The sequence below is a fragment of the Oncorhynchus mykiss genome, chromosome 5, assembly GCF_013265735.2.
Source record: "Oncorhynchus mykiss isolate Arlee chromosome 5, USDA_OmykA_1.1, whole genome shotgun sequence".
NCBI classification, from domain to species: Eukaryota; Metazoa; Chordata; class Actinopteri; order Salmoniformes; family Salmonidae; genus Oncorhynchus; species Oncorhynchus mykiss.
This window is the reverse complement of record NC_048569.1, coordinates 86844339-86867118: the sequence shown is the minus strand read 5'-3', so window position 1 is coordinate 86867118 and position 22780 is coordinate 86844339. Positions and strand designations below refer to the sequence as shown.

The 22780-nt window shown below is 45.4% G+C and overlaps 1 protein-coding gene across 1 annotated transcript in view; it reads left to right on the top strand.

The window, feature by feature from the left end:
* Window positions 1-22780, top strand: part of ror1 (receptor tyrosine kinase-like orphan receptor 1) — a 279763-nt gene that overhangs the window by 176016 nt on the left and 80967 nt on the right. Inside the window, exon 2 of the mRNA XM_036978628.1 lies at window positions 3778-3834. Coding sequence (XP_036834523.1) covers window positions 3778-3834 — 57 coding nt within the window. The remainder of the gene's footprint in view (window positions 1-3777; window positions 3835-22780) is intronic.

Below are 22780 nucleotides of genomic sequence, written 5' to 3'. Positions count from 1 at the left end.
ACTCTGTAGGGTCCTCACCTGGCTCCACTTCCTCTGTAGGGTCCTCACCTGGCTCCACTTCCTCTGTAGGGTCCTCACCTGGCTCCACTTCCTCTGTAGGGTCCTCACCTGGCTCCACTTCCTCTGTAGGGTCCTCACCTGGCTCCACTTCCTCTGTAGGGTCCTCACCTGGCTCCACTTCCTCTGTAGGGTCCTCACCTGGCTCCACTTACTCTGTAGGGTCCTCACCTGGCTCCACTTCCTCTGTAGGGTCCTCAACTGACTCCACTTCCTCTGTAGGGTCCTCACCTGGCTCTACTTCCTCTGTAGGGTCCTCACCTGGCTCCACTTCCTCTGTAGGGTCCTCTCCTGGCTCCACTTCAATGGCTTCATTGTGTTAGGAGAGCCAGCGGGCCGTCACACTTCTCTCTCCTATTTCCTTTTTTCCCTCTCCTTTCTTCTCTCCTCTCTCCCATTTCCACCTCCTGTGTTTTTCTTACTATGATTACATCATAAAAACTAGGCTACGTTATAGCTCATGAGACTGTTTGTAGTTTAGATTGAGGTCTCAGCCACAGCCAGGAAATATAACCCTCCCTAGAGTTCCACAGCCTAGAGTAAATAGAACCCTCCCTAGAGTTCCACAGCCTAGAGGAAATAGAACCCTCTCTAGAGTTCCACAGCCTAGAGGAAATAGAACCCTCCCTAGAGTTCCACAGCCTAGAGGAAATAGAACCCTCTCTAGAGTTCCACAGCCACATTCAGCAGTGTCATCATCAACATCACCCACAAGTATGAATCAGTGTGCCAAAACATTCCACCAACACTAATTGTTATGTTATGAAATACACTTGATTATAATACCAGCATGTTGTTTACAGCCATGTTAATGTAAGAGCAGAGCCTCATCAGCCTGCCTGTCTGGCTGCCACAGTGACAGGTGCAGCTGGCCTACACCATTCAGCCTCATTAACCCAGGCTAGATTCCTGACACTACTCTGAGCTGCACCGCGCTCGTTACTCCCTCCCAACACGCCACGCGTTGAACCGCAGATTATCACCCAATTAACACCTCCCAGTCCATTCCACCACAGCTCTCACAGGTCCTCTAGTCTACTACTGCCTCACTCTCTGCTACGCCCCTCTCACTGCCATGGCCTTCTCACTGCCACGGCCCTCTTACTGCCACGCCCCTCTTACTGCCATGGCCTTCTCACTGCCATGGCCTTCTCACTGCCACGGCCCTCTTACTGCCACGCCCCTCTTACTGCCACACCCCTCTCACTGCCATGCTCCTCTTACTGCCACACCCCTCTTACTGCCATGCTCCTCTCACTGCCACGCCCCTCTCACTGCCACGCCCCTCTTACTGCCATGCTCCTCTTACTGCCATGCTCCTCTTACTGCCATGCTCCTCTTAATGCCACGCCCCTCTCACTGCCATGCCCCTCTTACTGCCACACCCCTCTTACTGCCATGCTCCTCTTACTGCCACGCCCCTCTCACTGCCATGGCCCTCTCACTGCCATGGCCCTCTCACTGCTTCGCCCCTCTCACTGCCACGCCCCTCTCACTGCCACGCCCCTCTTACTGCCATGCTCCTCTTACTGCCATGCTCCTCTTACTGCCATGCTCCTCTTAATGCCACGCCCCTCTCACTGCCATGCCCCTCTTACTGCCACACCCCTCTTACTGCCATGCTCCTCTTACTGCCACGCCCCTCTCACTGCCATGGCCCTCTCACTGCCATGGCCCTCTCACTGCCACGGCCCTCTCACTGCCATGGCCCTCTTACTGCCACGCCCCTCTCACTGCCATGCCCCTCTCACTGCCACGCCCCTCTCACTGCCGTGGCCTTCTCACTGCCATGGCCCTCTTACTGCCACGCCCCTCTCACTGCCATGGCCCTCTCACTGCCACGCCCCTCTCACTGCCACACCCCTCTCACTGCCACGCCCCTCTTACTGCCACGCCCCTCTTACTGCCACGCCCCTCTCACTGCCACGCCCCTCTTACTGCCACAGCCCTATCACTGCCACGCCCCTCTCACTGCCATGGCCCTCTCACTGCCACGCCCCTCTCACTGCCATGGCTCTCACTGCCACGCTCCTCTCACTGCCATGGCCCTCTCACTGCCATGGCCCTCTCACTGCCACGCCCCTCTCACTGCCACGGCCCTCTCACTGCCACGGCCCTCTCACTGCCACGCACCTCTCACTGCCACGGCCCTCTCACAGCCATGGCCCTCTCACTGCCACGCCCCTCTTACTGCCATGGCCCTCTCACTGCCACACCCCTCTCACTGCCATGGCCCTCTTACTGCCATGGCCCTCTCACTGCCATGGCCCTCTTACTGCCACGCCCCTCTTACTGCCACGCCCCTCTCACCACAGCTCTCACAGGTCCTCTAGTCTACTACTGCCTCACTCTCTGCTACGCCCCTCTTACTGCCACAGCCCTATCACTGCCACAGCCCTATCACTGCCACGCCCCTCTCACTGCCATGGCCCTCTCACTGCCACGCCCCTCTCACTGCCATGGCTCTCACTGCCACGCCCCTCTCACTGCCACGGCCCTCTCACTGCCATAGCCCTCTCACTGCCACGCCCCTCTCACTGCCACGGCCCTCTCACTGCCACGGCCCTCTTACTGCCACGCCCCTATTACTGCCACGCCCCTCTTACTGCCACGCCCCTCTTACTGCCACGCCCCTCTTACTGCCACAGCCCTATCACTGCCACGCACCTCTCACCGCCACGGCCCTCTCACAGCCACGGCCCTCTCACTGCCACGCCCCTCTTACTGCCATGGCCCTCTCACTGCCACGCCCCTCTCACTGCCATGGCCCTCTTACTGCCATGGCCCTCTCACTGCCATGGCCCTCTTACTGCCACAGCTCTCTCACTGCCACGCCCCTCTCACTGCCACGCCCCTCTCACTGCCATGACACTTTGGGTCAGTTTGAAAGGTTCCGGTGAGCAGGGGTGGGGGGTGGCTCCAGTAAGGCTACCTACAGTAGAGCCTACGTCTGTGACAGAGAAGGCCCATGTCTGTCTGTCTCTCTGTCTGTCAGCACTCTGTCCATTCGTAATGTTAAACAAGCACAGCAACCTGCAGAGAGGCTGTGGGAGCCTGCCCCATTAAACACACTCACTCAGGCATTGCTGTGCATGGGAACTAGCTACTTCACAGAGAGACACAGAGAGAAGGAGAAAACGAGAGAGAGAGAAGAACTTGGACAGAGAGAATCAGAGAGATACAGGTTGTGAATTTGTTGACAGAGTCTCACCAGTCGGTCAGAGGGAGACTCATTATAATAGTTTCTACCCCTACACAGCTCCAGCCTCCAACTGTGTTGCGTGCAGAGATATTAGATTGGACAGATGTGAATAGTTCCTTCTGCCTGTCTCATCTCTGGTTATGAAACAGAGGTTGCATCACAAATGGCACCCTATTCCCTATACACAGTAGCGCACTACTTTTGAAAAGGGCCCTGGTCAAAAGTAGTGCACTATGTAGGGAAAATAGTGCCATTTAGGATGCAGGCAGAGAGGAGAGCTGCTGTGGTCAGGTATTAATAACTCCATGATGTTACCTGTCTGATACTACTGCCCTCAGGTCTTCAGTAATAACATCATCGTCATTATTATTATTATTATTACTCATAGATGAACTGTCATTACTCATTTGATATTTTCTTCTTAAATGTAAAACCCCACTTTTCTCCCTGTCAATGTGTATGTCTTGATGGTGGCACAACCTAGTAAGAGTGATGTCTCCTCTGTCTCCTATCTTCAGGGTCTGATTTCCCCCACGACCCCAGTGTTGTGGCCCCCTCCACTTGGAACAGCTCAGGTGAGAGATAACATGTCTAACAGACAGCAAACACAATGATGTACACACAAACACAATGATGTACACACAAACACAAGGATGTACACACAAACACAATGATGTACACACAAACACACAAACACAATGATGTACTCACAAACACAATGGTGTACACACAAACACAATGATGTACACACAAACACAATAATGTACACACAAACACAATGGTGTACACACAAACACAATGGTGTACACACAAACACAATGATGTACACACAAACACAATGATGTACACACAAACACAATGATGTACACACAAACACAATGATGTACTCACAAACACACAATGGTGTACACACAAACAGAATGATGTACACACAAACACAATGATGTACACACAAACACAATGATGTACACACAAACACGATGTACACACAAAAACACAATGGTGTACACACAAACACAATGATGTACACACAAACACAATGGTGTACACACAAACACAATGGTGTACACACAAACACAATGATGTACACACAAACACAATGATGTACTCACAAACACACAATGGTGTACACACAAACACAATGATGTACACACAAACACAATGATGTACACAAATACACAATGGTGTACACACAAACACAATGATGTACACACAAACACAATGATGTACACACAAAAACACAATGGTGTACACACAAACACAATGGTGTACACACAAACACAATAATGTACACACAAACACACAATGATGTACACACAAACACAATGATGTACACACAAACATAATGATGTGCACACAAACACAATGATGTACACACAAACACAATGATGTACACACAAAAACACAATGGTGTACACACAAACACAATGATGTACACACAAACACAATGGTGTACACACAGACACAAAATGAAGTACACAAAAAACTATGACACACACACACAGTGGTGTACACAGACAGACAGACAGTTAAAACAAACAAACAAAGATAAACCTTTTAGAAGGATACCGTTGTGACCTCCCAGATAGAGATGTGCTTGGGATTAAGAAGAACCAGTGGGTGGACTTGTTACTGTGTTGACCATAAGACCAACCAATGGGTGGACTTGTTACTGTGATGACGATAAGACCAACCAATAGGTGGATTTGTTACTGTGATGACGATAAGACCAACCAATAGGTGGATTTGTTACTGTGATGACGATAAGACCAACCAATGGGTGGATTTGTTACTGTGATGACGATAAGACCAACCAATAGGTGGATTTGTTACTGTGATGACGATAAGACCAACCAATAGGTGGATTTGTTACTGTGATGACGATAAGACCAACCAATAGGTGGATTTGTTACTGTGATGACGATAAGACTAACCAATGGGTGGACTTGTTACGGCAATAGCTGTGATGCTGATTATTTGGCCAGTTATGTCAATGTTGTACTCCATACACTCTGGCCCAGGACCAACAACACTGGAATCCTGTGTTGTTTGTTTATGTATATCAGCTGTTCAACTCCACTATTCCTTCAACACAGAGGCTAAGATTGTATTCATGCCACTGCAGAAGGAGTCCTGTACTGTTTGTATCTCAGCATCCCTCCACTCCACTATTTTTAGCCTACAACACAGTGGCTAGCTAGCTAACATATGTCTCTGTTATCTGATGGAAGGATGCTGATTGGCCAGTGTTGTGTCTAGAGGCAGGGTTGGTTTTGATTCGTCGAGCACACAGCATTCAGGTCCTATGAAAGCAGCCGGGTCTCTCTGCATGCTCCACTGGAACAATGTCATCATTGTGAAATAGATACATATTGTGGTTGTCTGATGTTAGTTTACAGCTACATAAACCTGAGTTTACTTCCTGGGGTTTTCCAATAGACTGAGTGTACCAAACAACATTATGAACACCTGCTCTTTCCATGACATAGACTGACCAGGTGATTCCAGGTGAAAGCTATGATCCCTTATTGATGTCACCTGTTCAATCCAATCAAATCGCTGTAGATGAAGGGGAGGAAACACGTTATAGAAGGATGTTTAAGCCTTGAGATAATTGAGACATGGATTGTGTATGTGTGTGTCATTCAGAGGTTGAACTGGCAAGACAAAGATTGAAGTGCCTTTGAACGGGACATGGTAGTAGGTATCAGGTGCACCGTTTTGTGTCAAGAACTGCAACGCTGCTGGATTTTTCACGCTCAACAGTTTCCCGTGTGTGTCAAGAATGGTTCACCACTCAAAAGACAACTTGACACAACTGTGGAAACACTTTGGAGTCAACATGGACCAGCATCCCTATGGAATGCTTTCGACACCTTGTAGAGTCCATGCCCCGACAAGGCTGTTCTGAGCAACTAAATATTAGGAAGGTGTTCTTAATGTTTTGTACACTCAGTGTATATATTTATGTATGTCACTGGGTTTTCCACACCTTGTAGTGAGGTGGAGTTGGCAGGCGATAGACTGTACAGTACAGTATGACACTGGTGTGGTGAGGAAGACAGATATTATAACAGCTATGTATCACCCACACGGTTACAGTTACGCAATAAGGGCGTGTGGTATATGGCCAATATACCACGGCTAAGGGCTGTTTTTGCACGAGGCAACGCTGAGTGCCTGGATACAGCCATTAGCCATGGTATATTAGCCATATACCAGGAACCCCCGAGGTACCTTATTGCTATTATAAACTGGTTACCAACATAATTAGAGCAGTAAAAATACATGTTTTGTCATATCTGTGGTATACAGTCTGATATACCATGGCTGTCAGCCAATCAGCATTCAGGGCTTGAACCACCCAGTTTATAACATGGAATATTATAGTGAGAGTACAAAGAGATTGTAAACTTAGTGTGCTTCTAATGTGTTTGGCTGATCTTGATTGTATGAGTTTCAATCATAGCTTACACACACACACACACACACACACACACACACACACACACACACACACACACACACACACACACACACACTCTCTCTCTCTTAGCAGCTCTTTTGCTTATAATATGGATTCAGAGCTTCACCTTTGCCAGAGCTGGCTACAGTGGAGTGCAGGGCCAGGCAGCTCGGCATCACTCCCATGTTATGTTAGCTGTGCTCCAGGTCAGGTTTCTAGTCTGTCTACTGCTGTGTGGGCCAGGCAAGCAGAATTTATATGGCAGTATTAGACTGTATTAACCAATGACTCACTAACAGTAGCACACACAGAGGTAGGATGCTTCTGAAGCAGGGGGATTTGGGTGGGTTTGACGTGTGTGTGTGTGTGTGTGTGTGTGTGTGTGTGTGTGTGTGTGTGTGTGTGTGTGTGTGTGTGTGTGTGTGTGTGTGTGTGTGTGTGTGTGTGTGTGTGTGTGTGTGTGTGTGTGTGTGTGTGTGTGTGTGTGTGTTAGACCTAGCAGTGGGTCTGGGGCTGATTAGGTGTTTTATTCCTGTGGAGAGAAGCACCTCGGAATAAATCTTCTGCACCCTTTCATTTCCAGCTGGGTAATTTCCCCCCTCTCAGACACGGGTCCAAACAACGCCACAGTAATAAAGAGAGTGGTGATGATGGGAACAATTTAGCAATCTGGTGATATTAAAGAAACGTCATGAGCCAGGCTAGGTTTTGGTTTCAGAGGGATTGGGTTGCCAATCACTACAACACTCCACACAAGACAATTAGGGGAAGAATGGGCTTGTTGTACAAACATTGGCAGGACATCGCTTTCCTCCTCTCTCCTCCTCTCTCCTCTTTTCCAGCTCTATTATCTATAATTAAGGCAGTCAGGGGAGTGTGCAGACAGACCCTTCCAAAAGTAATTTTCCCCTCAGCCTCTTCAGCCAATCAGAGTGTGGTATACTGGGATGTGACATTTTGTGACCTATGTCATGGTCCCAAACATTTTGCCTCATGGGAAGGAGTGAGTTTACAGGCAGGCAGACAGACAGACAAACAGACAGACAGACAGACAGGTTTACACACACACACACACACACACACACACACACACACACACTCACACACACACAAACTGTCATCTCAGGAGTGTGTGCTTAGACAGCTCTCTATATGGTGCCTGACTGTGAGAGATCTTGACCTCTGAAGAGGAGAGTGGTGGAGTGCTCATCCTATCAGACGTGTTCAGATATGAGTCACACGTCACTGGCAGACGAGGTACCACTACACATAGCATAGCCCTGGCACATAGACACCGGACTAGCGCCACGGTTAGCCTAGCATCGCAGCCATGTAGTTTTGTCTGGTCACAGTTGTAGGGAAACGTAAATGCTAGAGCTATAGTCTCATGTTATATTTATTTAGTCCGCTATGAGAGTTATGATTTGTTATACTGTGTTGGGATCAAATGAATGCAGACTCTTTCTCTGCTGTACAGGTCAGGTCAGACAAACCGTCTGTTTGTGCAGTCAGTGACTTCTCTCAGAATGCTACAGTAAATGGCTGGAGGCAGCCATACGTATGGAGGCAGCCATACGGAGCACTGCAACTCTCAGAGGCAGTTAAAAACATGCATGGAGAAACAATCCAAACCCCTCTATCATAAACAGTTTGAAATATTTGTTCACTGTTTTGTAAATACATTATTTTGAGCTATAAAGCACATGTTGTCATCATATTCTCTCTCTCTCTCTCTCTCTCTCTCTCTCTCTCTCTCTCTCTTTATTTTTAACCCTTATTTTACCAGGTAAGTTGACTGAGAACACATTGCCATTTACAGCAACGACCTGGGGAATAGTGACAGGGGAAAGGAGGGGTGATGAATGAGCCAATTGGAAGCTGGGGGTGATTAGGTGGCCATGATGGTATGAGAGCCAGATTGGGAATTTATCCAGGACACCGGGGTTAACACCCCTACTCTTACGATAAGTGCCATGGGATCTTTAGTAACCACAGTGAGTCAGGACACCCGTTTAAAGACCCCCCCGAAAGACGGCACCCATCACAGGGCAATGTCCCCAATAATTTTTTAGACCAATGGAAATGTGCCTCCTACTGGCCCTCCACTGACATTGGTTGTTTCTTTTATGCCTTTTTGAAACAGTTTTATGGGAATTTAAAAATATTAACTACATGACCAAAAGTATGTGGATACATGCTCATCGAACATCTCATTCCAAAATCATGGGCATTAATATGGAGTTGGTCCCCCCTTTGCTGCTATAACAGCCTCCACTTTGCTGGGAAGGCTTCCCACTAGATGTTGGAACATTGCTGGGGGGACTTTCTTCCATTCACCCACTAGAGCATTAGTGAGGTCGGGCACTGATGTTGGGCGATGAGGCCTGGTTCACAGTCGGCATGCCAATTCATCCCAAAGGTTTTCGATGGGGTTGAGGTCAGGGCTCTGTGCAGGCCAGTCAAGTTCTTCCACACTGATCTTGTCAAACCTTTTCTACATAGTCCTCACTTTGTGCTACAGTGAGGCTATATGTCAGTGACCGTATGGCAGAAAGTGAGGCTAAATCTCAGTGACCATATGGCAGACAGTGAAGCTATATCTCAGTGACCGTATGGCAGACAGTGAAGCTATATCTCAGTGACCGTATGGCAGACAGTGAAGCTATATCTCAGTGACCGTATGGCAGACAGTGAAATTATATCTCAGTGACCGTATGGCAGACAGTGAAGCTATATCTCAGTGACCGTATGGCAGACAGTGAAGCTATATCTCAGTGACCGTATGGCAGACAGTGAAGCTATATCTCAGTGACCGTATGGCAGACAGTGAAGCTATATCTCAGTGACCGTGTGGCAGACAGTGAGGCTATATCTCAGTGACCGTATGGCAGACAGTGAAGCTATATCTCAGTGACCGTATGGCAGACAGTGAAGCTATATCTCAGTGACCGTATGGCAGACAGTGAAGCTATATCTCAGTGACCGTATGGCACACATTGAGGCTAAATAGGGCAACTGAGGCTGTGTCCTGATTCTCCAAACTTCTCAACTTCTTCAAAGTGTGCACTTGCACACTCCCCATCAGTGGTGTAAGCTTTAGCTGGAGGGAGTTTCCACAATTGTTAAATCCAAGATGGGGAGTGTGTAAGTGTACACTTTGAGAGAAGGGTGGATAATTGAGATGTAGACTTTCTCTCTTTTCATCAACCAGCTCATATGATCACACCACTTTCTGTCCTCGGCTGACACGAGGTCTGTAGACCACTCTGGTCCATTCCACATGTGTGTGTCTCAGCCTGGCAGCTGAGGACCATGTGGCCAGTGGCCCCTATTGGCCTCCTCAGGCCCCTTGTTAAGTCAGAGGTGATTCATAGCTCCCATCCCCTCTACCCAACGCAGGTTAGAAAGTTAATAAGCAAGGTTTTATGTCTCTCTGACATATGTCCTTACAACTCTCCTGATTATTACTGTCAGTACAACCCTCCTGATTATTACTGTCATTACAACCCTCCTGATTATTACTGTCATTACAGCCCTCCTGATTATTACTGTCAGTACAACCCTCCTGATTATTACTGTCATTACAACCCTCCTGATTATTACTGTCAGTACAACTCTCCTGATTATTATTGTCATTACAGCCCTCCTGATTATTACTGTCAGTACAACCCTCCTGATTATTACTGTCAGTACAACCCTCCTGATTATTACTGTCAGTACAATCCTCCTGATTATTACTGTCATTACAACCCTCCTGATTATTACTGTCAGTACAGCCCTCCTGATTATTACTGTCATTACAACCCTCCTGATTATCACTGTCATTACAACCCTCCTGATTATTACTGTTATTACAACCCTCCTGATTATTACTGTCATTACAACCCTCCTGATTATCACTGTCAGTACAACCCTCCTGATTATTACTGTCAGTACAACCCTCCTGATTATTACTGTCATTACAACCCTCCTGATTATCACTGTCATTACAACCCTCCTGATTATCACTGTCAGTACAACTCTCCTGATTATTACTGTCAGTACAACCCTCCTGATTATTACTGTCAGTACAACCCTCCTGATTATTACTGTCATTACAACCCTCCTGATTATTACTGTCATTACAGCCCTCCTGATTATTACTGTCAGTACAACCCTCCTGATTATTACTGTCAGTACAACCCTCCTGATTATTACTGTCAGTACAACCCTCCTGATTATTACTGTCAGTACAACCCTCCTGATTATTACTGTCAGTACAACCCTCCTGATTATTACTGTCTGTACAACCCTCCTGATTATTACTGTCAGTACAACCCTCCTGATTATTACTGTCATTACAGCCCTCCTGATTATCACTGTCATTACAACCCTCCTGATTATCACTGTCATTACAGCCCTCCTGATTATCACTGTCATTACAACCCTCCTGATTATCACTGTCAGTACAACCCTCCTGATTATTACTGTCAGTACAACCCTCCTGATTATTACTGTCATTACAACCCTCCTGATTATCACTGTCAGTACAACCCTCCTGATTATTACTGTCAGTACAACCCTCCTGATTATTACTGTCATTACAACCCTCCTGATTATCACTGTCAGTACAACCCTCCTGATTATTACTGTCATTACAGCCCTCCTGATTATTACTGTCATTACAACCCTCCTGATTATTACTGTCAGTACAACCCTCCTGATTATTACTGTCATTACAACCCTCCTGATTATTACTGTCATTACAACCCTCCTGATTATTACTGTCAGTACAACCCTCCTGATTATTACTGTCATTACAACCCTCCTGATTATTACTGTCATTAAAACCCTCCTGATTATTACTGTCATTACAACCCTCCTGATTATTACTGTCATTACAACCCTCCTGATTATTACTGTCATTACAACCCTCCTGATTATTACTGTCATTACAACCCTCCTGATTATTACTGTCAGTACAACCCTCCTGATTATCACTGTCATTACAACCCTCCTGATTATTACTGTCAGTACAACCCTCCTGATTATCACTGTCATTACAACCCTCCTGATTATCACTGTCATTACAACCCTCCTGATTATTACTGTCAGTACAACCCTCCTGATTATTACTGTCATTACAACCCTCCTGATTATTACTGTCAGTACAACCCTCCTGATTATTACTGTCATTGCAACCCTCCTGATTATTACTACCAGTACAACCCTCCTGATTATCACTGTCATTACAACCCTCCTGATTATTACTGTCAGTACAACCCTCCTGATTATCACTGTCATTACAACCCTCCTGATTATTACTGTCAGTACAACCCTCCTGATTATTACTGTTATTACAACCCTCCTGATTATTACTGTTATTACAACCCTCCTGATTATTACTGTCAGTATAACCCTCCTGATTATTACTATCATTACAACCCTCCTGATTATTACTGTCATTGCAACCCTCCTGATTATTACTGTCAGTAAAAACCTCCTGATTATTACTGTCAGTACAACCCTCCTGATTATAACTGTCAGTACAACTCTCCTGATTATTACTGTCAGTACAACCCTCCTGTTTATAAACACTCCTATCGGTCAGCATGGCCTTCCTGTTTATAAACACTCCTATCGGTCAGCATGGCTCTCCTGTTTATAAACACTCCCATCGGTCAGCATGGCCCTCCTGTTTATAAACATACCTATCGGTCAGCACAGCTCTCGTGTTTATAAACACTCCTATCGGTCAGCACGGCCCTCCTGTTTATAAACACTACTATCGGTCAGCATGGCTCTCCTGTTTATAAACACTACTATCAGTCAGCACGGCCCTCCTGTTTATAAACACTACTATCGGTCAGCACGGCTCTCCTGTTTATAAACACTCCTATCGGTCAGCACGGCCCTCCTGTTTATAAACACTCCTATCGGTCAGCACAGCCCTCCTGTTTATAAACACTCCTATCGGTCAGCATGGCCCTCCTGTTTATAAACACTACTATCAGTCAGCATGGCCCTCCTGTTTATAAACACTACTATCAGTCAGCATGGCCCTCCTGTTTATAAACACTACTATCAGTCAGCATGGCCCTCCTGTTTATAAACACTACTATCGGTCAGCACAGCCCTCCTGTTTATAAACACTACTATCAGTCAGCATGGCTCTCCTGTTTATAAACACTACTATCGGTCAGCATGGCCCTCCTGTTTATAAACACTCCTATCGGTCAGCATGGCCCTCCTGTTTATAAACACGCCTATCAGTCAGCATGGCTCTCCTGTTTATAAACACTACTATCGGTCAGCATGGCTCTCCTGTTTATAAACACGCCTATCAGTCAGCATGGCCCTCCTGTTTATAAACACTCCTATCAGTCAGCATGGCCCTCCTGTTTATAAACACTCCTATCAGTCAGCATGGCCCTCCTGTTTATAAACACTACTATCAGCATGGCCCTCCTGTTTATAAACACTCCTATCAGTCAGCATGGCTCTCCTGTTTATAAACACTCCTATCAGTCAGCATGGCCCTCCTGTTTATAAACACGCCTATCAGTCAGCATGGCTCTCCTGTTTATAAACACTACTATCAGCATGGCCCTCCTGTTTATAAACACTCCTATCAGTCAGCATGGCTCTCCTGTTTATAAACACTCCTATCAGTCAGCATGGCCCTCCTGTTTATAAACACGCCTATCAGTCAGCATGGCCCTCCTGTTTATAAACACTACTATCAGTCAGCATGGCTCTCCTGTTTATAAACACTCCTATCAGTCAGAATGGCCCTCCTGTTTATAAACACGCCTATCAGTCAGCATGGCTCTCCTGTTTATAAACACTCCTATCAGTCAGCATGGCCCTCCTGTTTATAAACACTCCTATCAATCAGCATGGCCCTCCTGTTTATAAACACTCCTATCAGTCAGCATGGCCCTCCTGTTTATAAACACTCCTATCAGTCAGCATGGCCCTCCTGTTTATAAACACTCCTATCAGTCAGCATGGCTCTCCTGTTTATAAACACTCCTATCAGTCAGCATGGCCTTCCTGTTTAGAAATCATAAAAATGATACAAATATTGTGATATGATATTTTGGCCATATCACTCAGCCCTAGAAGAATCTGACCCTGACACACACTCATACATTCACAATCTTGTTAACAAACTATAGTTTTGGCAAGTTGGTTAGGACATCTACTTTGTGCATGACACAAGTAATTTTCCAACAATTGTTTACAGACAGATTATTTCACTGTATCACAATTCCAGTGGGTCAGAAGTTTACATACACTAAGTTGAGTGTGCCTTGAAACAGCTTGGAAAATTCCAGAAAATGATGTCATGGCTTTAGAAGCTTCTGATAGGATAATTGTCACGGCTGTTGAAGGAGGAGGACCAAGATGCAGCGTCGTGAGCGTACATATTCTTTATTTATATGACGCCGACAAAAACAATAAACACTACAAAACAAACCGTGAAGCTAAAGGCTATGTGCCCTAAACAAAGTCAACTTCCCACAAAGAAAGGAGGGAAAAAGGGCTACCTAAGTATGGTTCCCAATCAGAGACAACGATAGACAGCTGTCCCTGATTGAGAAGCATACCCGGCCAAAATATAGAAATACAAAATCACACCCTGACCAAACCAAATAGAGACACAAAAAGGCTCTCTAAGGTCAGGGCGTGACAATAATTGACATAATTTGAGTCAATTGGAGGTGTACCTGTGGATGTATTTCAAGGCCTACCTTCAAACTCAGTGCCTCTTTGCTTGACATCAAGGAAAAATCTAAAGAAATCAACCAAGACCTCAGAAAAAACATTAGCCCTCCACAAGTCTGGTTCATCCTTGGGAGCAATTTCCAAACGCCTGAAGGTACTACATTCATCTGTACAAACAATATTACATAAGTATAAACACCATGGGACCACGCAGCCATCTTACCGCTCAGGAAGGAGACGCATTCTGTCTCCTAGAGATGAACATACTTTGGTACGAAAAGTGCAAATCAATCCCAGAACAACAGCAAAGGACCTTGTGAAGATGCTGGAGGAAACAGGTACAAAAGTATATATATCCACGGTAAAACGAGTTCTATGTCGACATTACCTGAAAGGCCACTCAACAAGGAAGAAGCGTTTGCTCCAAAACCGCCATAAAAAAGCCAGACTACGGTTTGCAACTGCACATGGGGACAAAGATCGTACATTTTGAAGAAATATCCTCTGGTCTGATGAAACAAAAATAGAACTGTTTGGCCATAATGACCATTGTTATGTTTGGAGGAAAAAGTGGGAGGCTTGCAAGCCGAAGAACACCATCCCAACCGTGAAGCACGGGGGTGGCAGCATCATGTTGTGTGGGTGCTTTGCTGCAGGATGGACTGGTGCACTTCACAAAATAGATGGCATCATGAGGGAGGAAAATTATGTGGATATATTGAAGCAACATCTCAAGACATCAGTCAGGAAGTTAAAGCTTGGTCGCAAATGGGTCTTCCAAATGGACAATGACCCCAAGCATACTTCCAAAGTTGTGGCAAAATGGCTTAAGGACAACAAAGTCAAGCTATTGGAGTGGCCATCACAAAGCCCTGACTTCAATCCAATAGAATATTTGTGGGCAGAACTGAAAGAGCGTGGGCGAGCAAGGAGGCCTACAAACCTGACTCAGTTACAGCAGCTCTGTCAGGAGGAATGGGCCAAAATTCACCCAACTTACTGTGGGAAGCTTGTGGAAGGCTAATGCTACTGTTACGATGCCTCCTAACGGAGGGAGGTGCAGGAATCAGGAGCAGGAGAGCAAGGAAATCCCAGTGGCAAAAGTTTAAAGAGCAGTCCCAACACAACTACATCATGGGACTAAAACACGCCCAAAATGAGATTGCCACACACACAGGGAATAAAGCGTAACACACACGGAGGAGAAACCTCTACTACTAAACTTAATACCAAAACGGCACAACTTCCGAGAGAAAAGAAACCCTGTGGTGCAGACATGCACCCCTAAATAACGTCACCACAGAAAACAATCCCGCACAAAGACCGCTGAGCACCGCCCGATCAGGGAGAGGAGCCACCACAGTCGTGACAGTACCCCCCTCCCTGACCCCGATCAGAAACTATGTCCTCAGGCACCCCGTAGTGCCGGAAGATGTGAGTAAACAGGGCCTCCACAGTCTGTAGGGCCGTAGGGAGACCGGGCAGAGGGAGGAGACAACAGGACTTAGAGAAACGATCCACAACGACCAGGATCGTAGCGTTTCCCTGTGAAAGAGGTAGATCGGTCAGGAAGTCTACCGACAGGTGTGACCAAGTCCGCTGTGGAACGGGGAGGTGTTGTAACTTCCCTCTGGGCAGGTGTCTAGGAGCCTTGCACTGAGCGCACACTGAACAGGAGGAGACATAAACCCTCACGTCCTTAGCTAAAGTGGGCCAACAGTACTTCCCCCTAAGGCTCCGCAACGTCCTATCAATACCCGGAAGACCAGAGGAGGGTAATGTGTGAGCTCACCGAATCAACCTATCACGGACACCAAGCGGGACGTTCTTCGTCCAGCTGGGCACTGAGGTGGGGTAGGCTCTAACCAAGATGCCCGCTCAATGTCCGCGCGCCCGACATTGAGCGGTATGGGGGTGGAATCGATGGACCGCTCCTCTGTATCATACAGATATCTATACGATATCATAAATCTGAATCTGGTGAAAAACATGGCCACCTTGCCTGGTGGGGGTTCAGTCTCCTCGCCGCCCGAATGTACTCCAGATTACGGTGGTCAGTCCAGATGAGAAAAGGGTGTTGAGCCCCCTCAAGCCAATGGCTCCACACTTTCAGGGCTTTTACATCAGCCAGCAACTCTCGGTCCCCCACGTCATAGTTTCGCTCTGCCGGGCTGAGCTTCTTCGAAAAGAAAGAGCAGGGGTGGAGCTTGAGTGGCGCGCCCGAGCGCTGTGAGAGCACTGCTCCAATCTCAGCCTCGGATGCGTCCACCTCCACCATGAATGCCAAAGAGGGATCCGGATGAGCCAACACGGGAGCCTCGGTAAACAGAGTCTTCAAACGACAAAATGCTCTGTCCGCCTCAACCGACCACCGTAGTAGACCCACCGGCCCCCCCTTCAGCAGTGAGGTAATGGGAGCAGCCACCTGCCCAAAACCCCGGATAAACCTCCGGTAGTAATTGGCAGACCCTAAAAACCACTGCACCTCCTTTACCGTGGTGGGAGTCGGCCAACGGCGCACGGCTGCAATGCGGTCACACTCCATCGCCAACCCTGAAGTGGAAATGCGATAACCCAGGAAGGAGACGGCCTGTTGGGAGAACACGCCTTGACGTATAGGTATAGTACTCTGCGCACCAGAGACACATGCACGGCGCGTGTGGCGGAATATATCAAGATGTCATCGATATACGCCACCACACCCTGCCCGTGCAGGTCCCGGAGAATCTTGTCTACAAAGGATTGGAAGACTGCTGGGGCATTCTTCAACTCATACGGCATGACAAGGTACTCATAATGGCAGGATGTGGTACTAAACGCTGTCTTCCACTCATCTCCTTCCCTGATGCGCACCAAGTTATACGTGCTCCTGAGATCCAGTTTTGTGAAGAAGCGTGCTCCGTGAAATGACTCGCCGTAGCGATAAGAGGTAGCGGGTAACTATACCCCACCGTAATAGAATGGAGGAGGCGGGTGACGTGGAGGACCGAATGTACCCCTGCCTCAAAGATTCAGAGACATATGTTTCTGGACTTTTGTAGCTTTAGCAACTATGTGTCTGTTTTCTATACCTGTTTGCTCCTCTCCCTGTGGGCTTTACAGACTTTCCCCACCCCTTGGCCCACCCTTCTAATTTAGTGTTCCATGTGGAATTCCTGGTCTCTGGCAGCGTTTGGAACTGCTGATCTGCGGTCAAGAATGCTGAGTTCATTTTGCTGTTCATTAGAGCTACTCATCTTGTTGGCTGATGAAAAGTAAATGTGGACAGCTCTTCCAATATCTTCAATATGCGCCTCGGAATTGGATAACAACGTGCTCAGTTGCGTCCCCGATGTGTCTGTCTTCACTTGTATCCTGTGAGAAAGATCCGATCAGGTGACAGAGAGCCATGTGAGAGGTGCTTCGACATGCAGCCGGGAGAAGGGAATTATTAAGCATTAAGCATATAGGAGTACCTGTTTCTTTGTTAACCGCTCAACACAGAATAGGGGCGGTATGTGCGGACTCCCTCCTCTTTTGGAAAATATATCCTTTCTATAATATACTGTAATATAATGCCTTGGAACTCTAAGCATATCTGTTCAATGAACTAGTGTAGCACACAGCCATATGGCATAGCCAGATCAGGGCATAACATAAGGACAACTCAGACTATTGTTCTACTGAAATAGACTAGATTTTCTTCATATCGTGTTTCTTTAGACCTGTCTAAAATAAATAATGGATTTACTGTGAACGTGTAGGCTATATTACATGGATTTATTATACTTTTTTCAAATGTAGATGTTCCAATGGTCTGCATCAGTGTAGAAGCCAGGAGATGCTAAATGTGTTTATGTTCATTAACGGTCAATTACCATGAGACCGGCAGTTATTTGCTTGACAATCACCTGGTGACACAATTTCATGACCGCTGCAGCCATAAGCATTACAGCATTTGTTAAATGCAGCATTCGTCATCACAGCATTTGTAATACATTGTTATGAGAGATGGGTAGAGAGGGAGAGGGAGGGAGACTGAGAAATAGAGAGCAGTCTGGTGTTTTCCTTCCCTGTTGAAAAGGTTGACCTTGATGCCTATAGCCAATACTGCACAGAGCACAGAGCAGGAAGTGCTTTCTGAGGTGTGTAGTTGGACAGAAATCAGCTAGCTCTGCTCTGCACCCCTGGGTCACCGAGACTTCCTGTCATGTGACCACATAGAACACATGGAACACTCAGTTTCACACACTGAAAAGAATATAGGCCTACACACTACATACTTCATAGAAGCCCAAAATGTATTGGTACAGTATATCTGTATTATACAAATAGACACAGACACACATGCAAACACACACAGATATTAATATTTTTTCTTTTGGAGTTGTGTGTCTGTTCTGTTGAGTTATGGAATCTAGCAGAGCCAGGAATGTGTTCCATCACTGGGAGTCCCTGGCAAGGAGCTAGTTTAGTTCCCATAGGCACTCTGAGTCTGTGTGGACCAACCATACTGCATCACTAACACTAGCTATCACTAGCAAACAGTGGAAAAAACATTTAGGTAGCTAACGTGATTCTTCTTACATGCACTACTAAAGTTAAAAATCATTGGAATAATGTGAACATGGGTGAGAGAGAGTTTCCTTCTACCAGTCTCGGTGCTATTCCTTTCAAATCTAAGTTCAGTGGTGTTGTGGAGGGTACACGCAGGTACACGCCGGAAACCCATGTGGGCTTTGTGTGTGCTCACTTCTTAACCCCCCACTGATGCATATAAAAGTAGTGTAGTGTAGGTATACGATTTATCAATTATGTAGTACAATAGAGAAACCAGACACAAAGTAGTCTACACAATCGCTAAACACGTGAAATATATTCACGTGCGCTACACACCTAGTCTCAGCAGAATATCATCTGTCAGGCAGAAAGAGCACATAGCTCTCAGCTTTGTTGTTGCTTGGAGCAGCTCACAGATGAATGATATCGGTAGCGGGTAGTTTACGTAGGAAAGACGTTTCAACTGATGATATCTACCATTAAATGCTAACTAAGGCAACAATGGGTATGCAAACCAGGTGTTGAAAAATTCAGTCATCATGCGCTGTTTGAATGAAAATTTCGAAAGGCTTTCCTCAAAAAATCTTCCCAATTAAATGTTGACTGCACGGTAGGCCTACCTGACACAATGCTATAAAGATGATTTGTATCAATCACATGTACTCTGTAGGCCTATTGTACAGTAGCCTACAGAAACACCGCTAGCCAGGTCTCTTGTTCCATCCGCAATTGAATTAAAGGGCAACTAGACCATTATTATTATTTATTTTTAATATAGAACAGAATTTTTCAAACACGGCGGCGTTCCTTCACCAGGCATTAGAGTATCCCAACTTCTCCACCGTCCAAGTCACATTCAGACTGACTTAATCATTTAAACCTAACCTATAACCTGACCCATCACCTTATGTATTACTGCCCCAAGTTGCAAGAAGTGGCATCACAAAAAACACCCAAAAACTAGAGAACACAAATGGCTCATAGTCTTTCCATCCAACCATTTCATGCGGATTAATTATGACGCATAACAAAACAACAGGCCTGATGGAAACAGCAAATTTGCCTGTAAAATTTCCCAACGTCGACAAAACAAAATACGCTGTATAATTGTGGATAAAGTTTTGGTCTGTGAAATAGGTTATGCGACAATTTCGGTGGAAATGTATTTATGCACAAATGTTATGCACAAAAATAACCATCACGTTGAAGTAAGCTTGGAGTCACCCGACGATATGTTCCGTTGTACCAACATGACATGGAAAGACATGAAGATTTTTTTGACAGATTAAATAAGTTATGATGAATGTCATAATTTATTTAATAACTTCATAACTTATGGTGGTTAAGTGCACAGTGATGTGCTTCATGCAAATATCTGATAAATATCAAGGGTATTATTTGAATGCGGGAGACATGATGATCGATGATTGTTGCCAATTATCAAAAGGATCTTATCCATACCTCATCATGTATTTATTTATGCTGATTTTAGAATATTTGCATAAAAATCCATCACAATTGGATGGAAACCTAGCCCATAAATCTAAAACTGAAAAAAAATAATATAAATTTGAAAATTAAATATATTTATACAACTTAATCTAAATAAAAACTATTAAATTAGGTCTGGAAACTAACAGACACTAAACATAATTTATAAAACAAACAAAAATGAATAGAAATAAAAACTAATTTATAAACACAAAACTATAATAACCTTGCTAAACACCCACAAACAGGTCCAGTGTTTTGCTGTGTATCATGCTGCAGAATGTTGGACTGTCCTGTTCATGTTGACCCACCAGTAAGACCAGGCAACTTCTGGAGAGGAGAGGGAAGTTCCAAGGTTTTATATGACTTTAGTGCTCCTGAAAACCCCTCTGGCAACACATAGACGTGAACACACAGACGTGAACACACAGACGTGAACACACAGACATGAACACACAGACATGAACACACAGACATGAAGACACAGACATGAACACACAGACATGAACACACAGACATGAACACACAGACATGAACACACAGACATGAACACAGACATGAACACAGACATGAACACACAGACATGAACACACAGACATGAACACACAGACATGAATACACAGACATGAACACACAGACATGAACACACAGACATGAACACACAGACATGAACACATAGCCATGAACACACAGACATGAACACACAGACATGAACACACAGACATGAACACACAGACATGAACACACAGACATGAACACACAGACATGAAGACACAGACATGAACACACAGACATGAACACACAGACATGAACACACAGACATGAACACACAGACATGAACACAGAGACATGAACACACAGACATGAACACACAGACATGAACACAGACATGAACACATAGCCATGGTGAAACGGCTGATCATTTGTGACCACAGCGGCAACCACAAAATATCTTGTGAAGGATTCCAACCCGGCAGTTGGAGTGAGTTTATTGCACACACACACACACACACACACACAGATTAGAGTCATTGATGAGAAGTGTTATTCAGAGATGGAAAAATAACTTCAGGGGGAGTTAAACCATAGAGATGTGGGAGAGTTGAAACCTTGTTTGAGGAGGGTCCAGATGACTGAACTCAAGGTTGTGGTAAAAGCCTTGGATGTCTTCTCAGTACAGTCAGATTGAGCTCTTAGAACTTTTAGAAATAATAATTCATCTTTTCAGCTGGCCATTCCATTAGTGGATGTGTTTATTGCTTAATCCTTTCATATAAATTGAATGATTACACATCATAACAGTTCTCTGTTGATCTGATTTGTCTCAGGATGTACACTGTACTTAGTAAAGGTTACTGGATAAACACCCACTTCTCGTACTCTATGCCTATATAAATATGTTGTACTGTTCTGACCCCAAGGAATATCTTCATCTATTATTGTTATGGGACTTATACACTGAATGTACAAAACATTAAGAACACCTTCCTACCATTGAGTCGTCATCCCCCCTTCCTTCCCCCTTTGCCTTCAGAACAGACTCAATTCAGTTTCTCTTGTGTATCAAGAATGGTCTACCACCCAAATGACATCCAGCCAACTGGACAATTGTGGGAAGCATTTGGAGTCAACATGGGCCAGCATCCCTGTGGAACGCTTTTGACACCTTGCATGGACTCTAGAAGGTGTCAAAAACACAGCTACCATACCCCGTTCAAAGACACTTCAGTATGTTGTCTTGTCCATTCACCCTCTGAATGGCACACAGACACAATCCATGTCTCAAGGCTTCTTCAACCTGTCTCCTCCCCTTCATCTACACTGATTGAAGTGGATTTAACAAGTGCCATCAATAAGGAATCATAACTTTCACCTGAATTCACCTGGTCAGTAATGTCATGGAAAGAGCAGGTGTTCCTAATGTTTTGTACACTCTGTGTATATCCTTTAATATATTTTTATAGACCACATTATGTTATTTATATAGTCCTGATCTAGAGTTGGATGTCCACTCACATAAATAATTCCAATGTAGTTACTGTGATGAATATATTTGAAATGTTTCTCTCTATTATCTCTCTACCTCTCCCTGTCTCTTTGTCTATCTTTGTTCTAATCATTGCCAAGAGATGACTGGCCCTGTCCTCTGTTTAATAGACCTACTTTCGTATTGGTTTATGTAAAAAGCAAGAGCCATTAAAGACTGATGTCTACATCTAATTTTCCCTCTATCTTTCTCTTTCTCCCCCCTCTCACTCCCTCTCTTTCCCTCCCGTTAAATGCTCCCATTAAAATGTCCATATCTTATTCTCTCT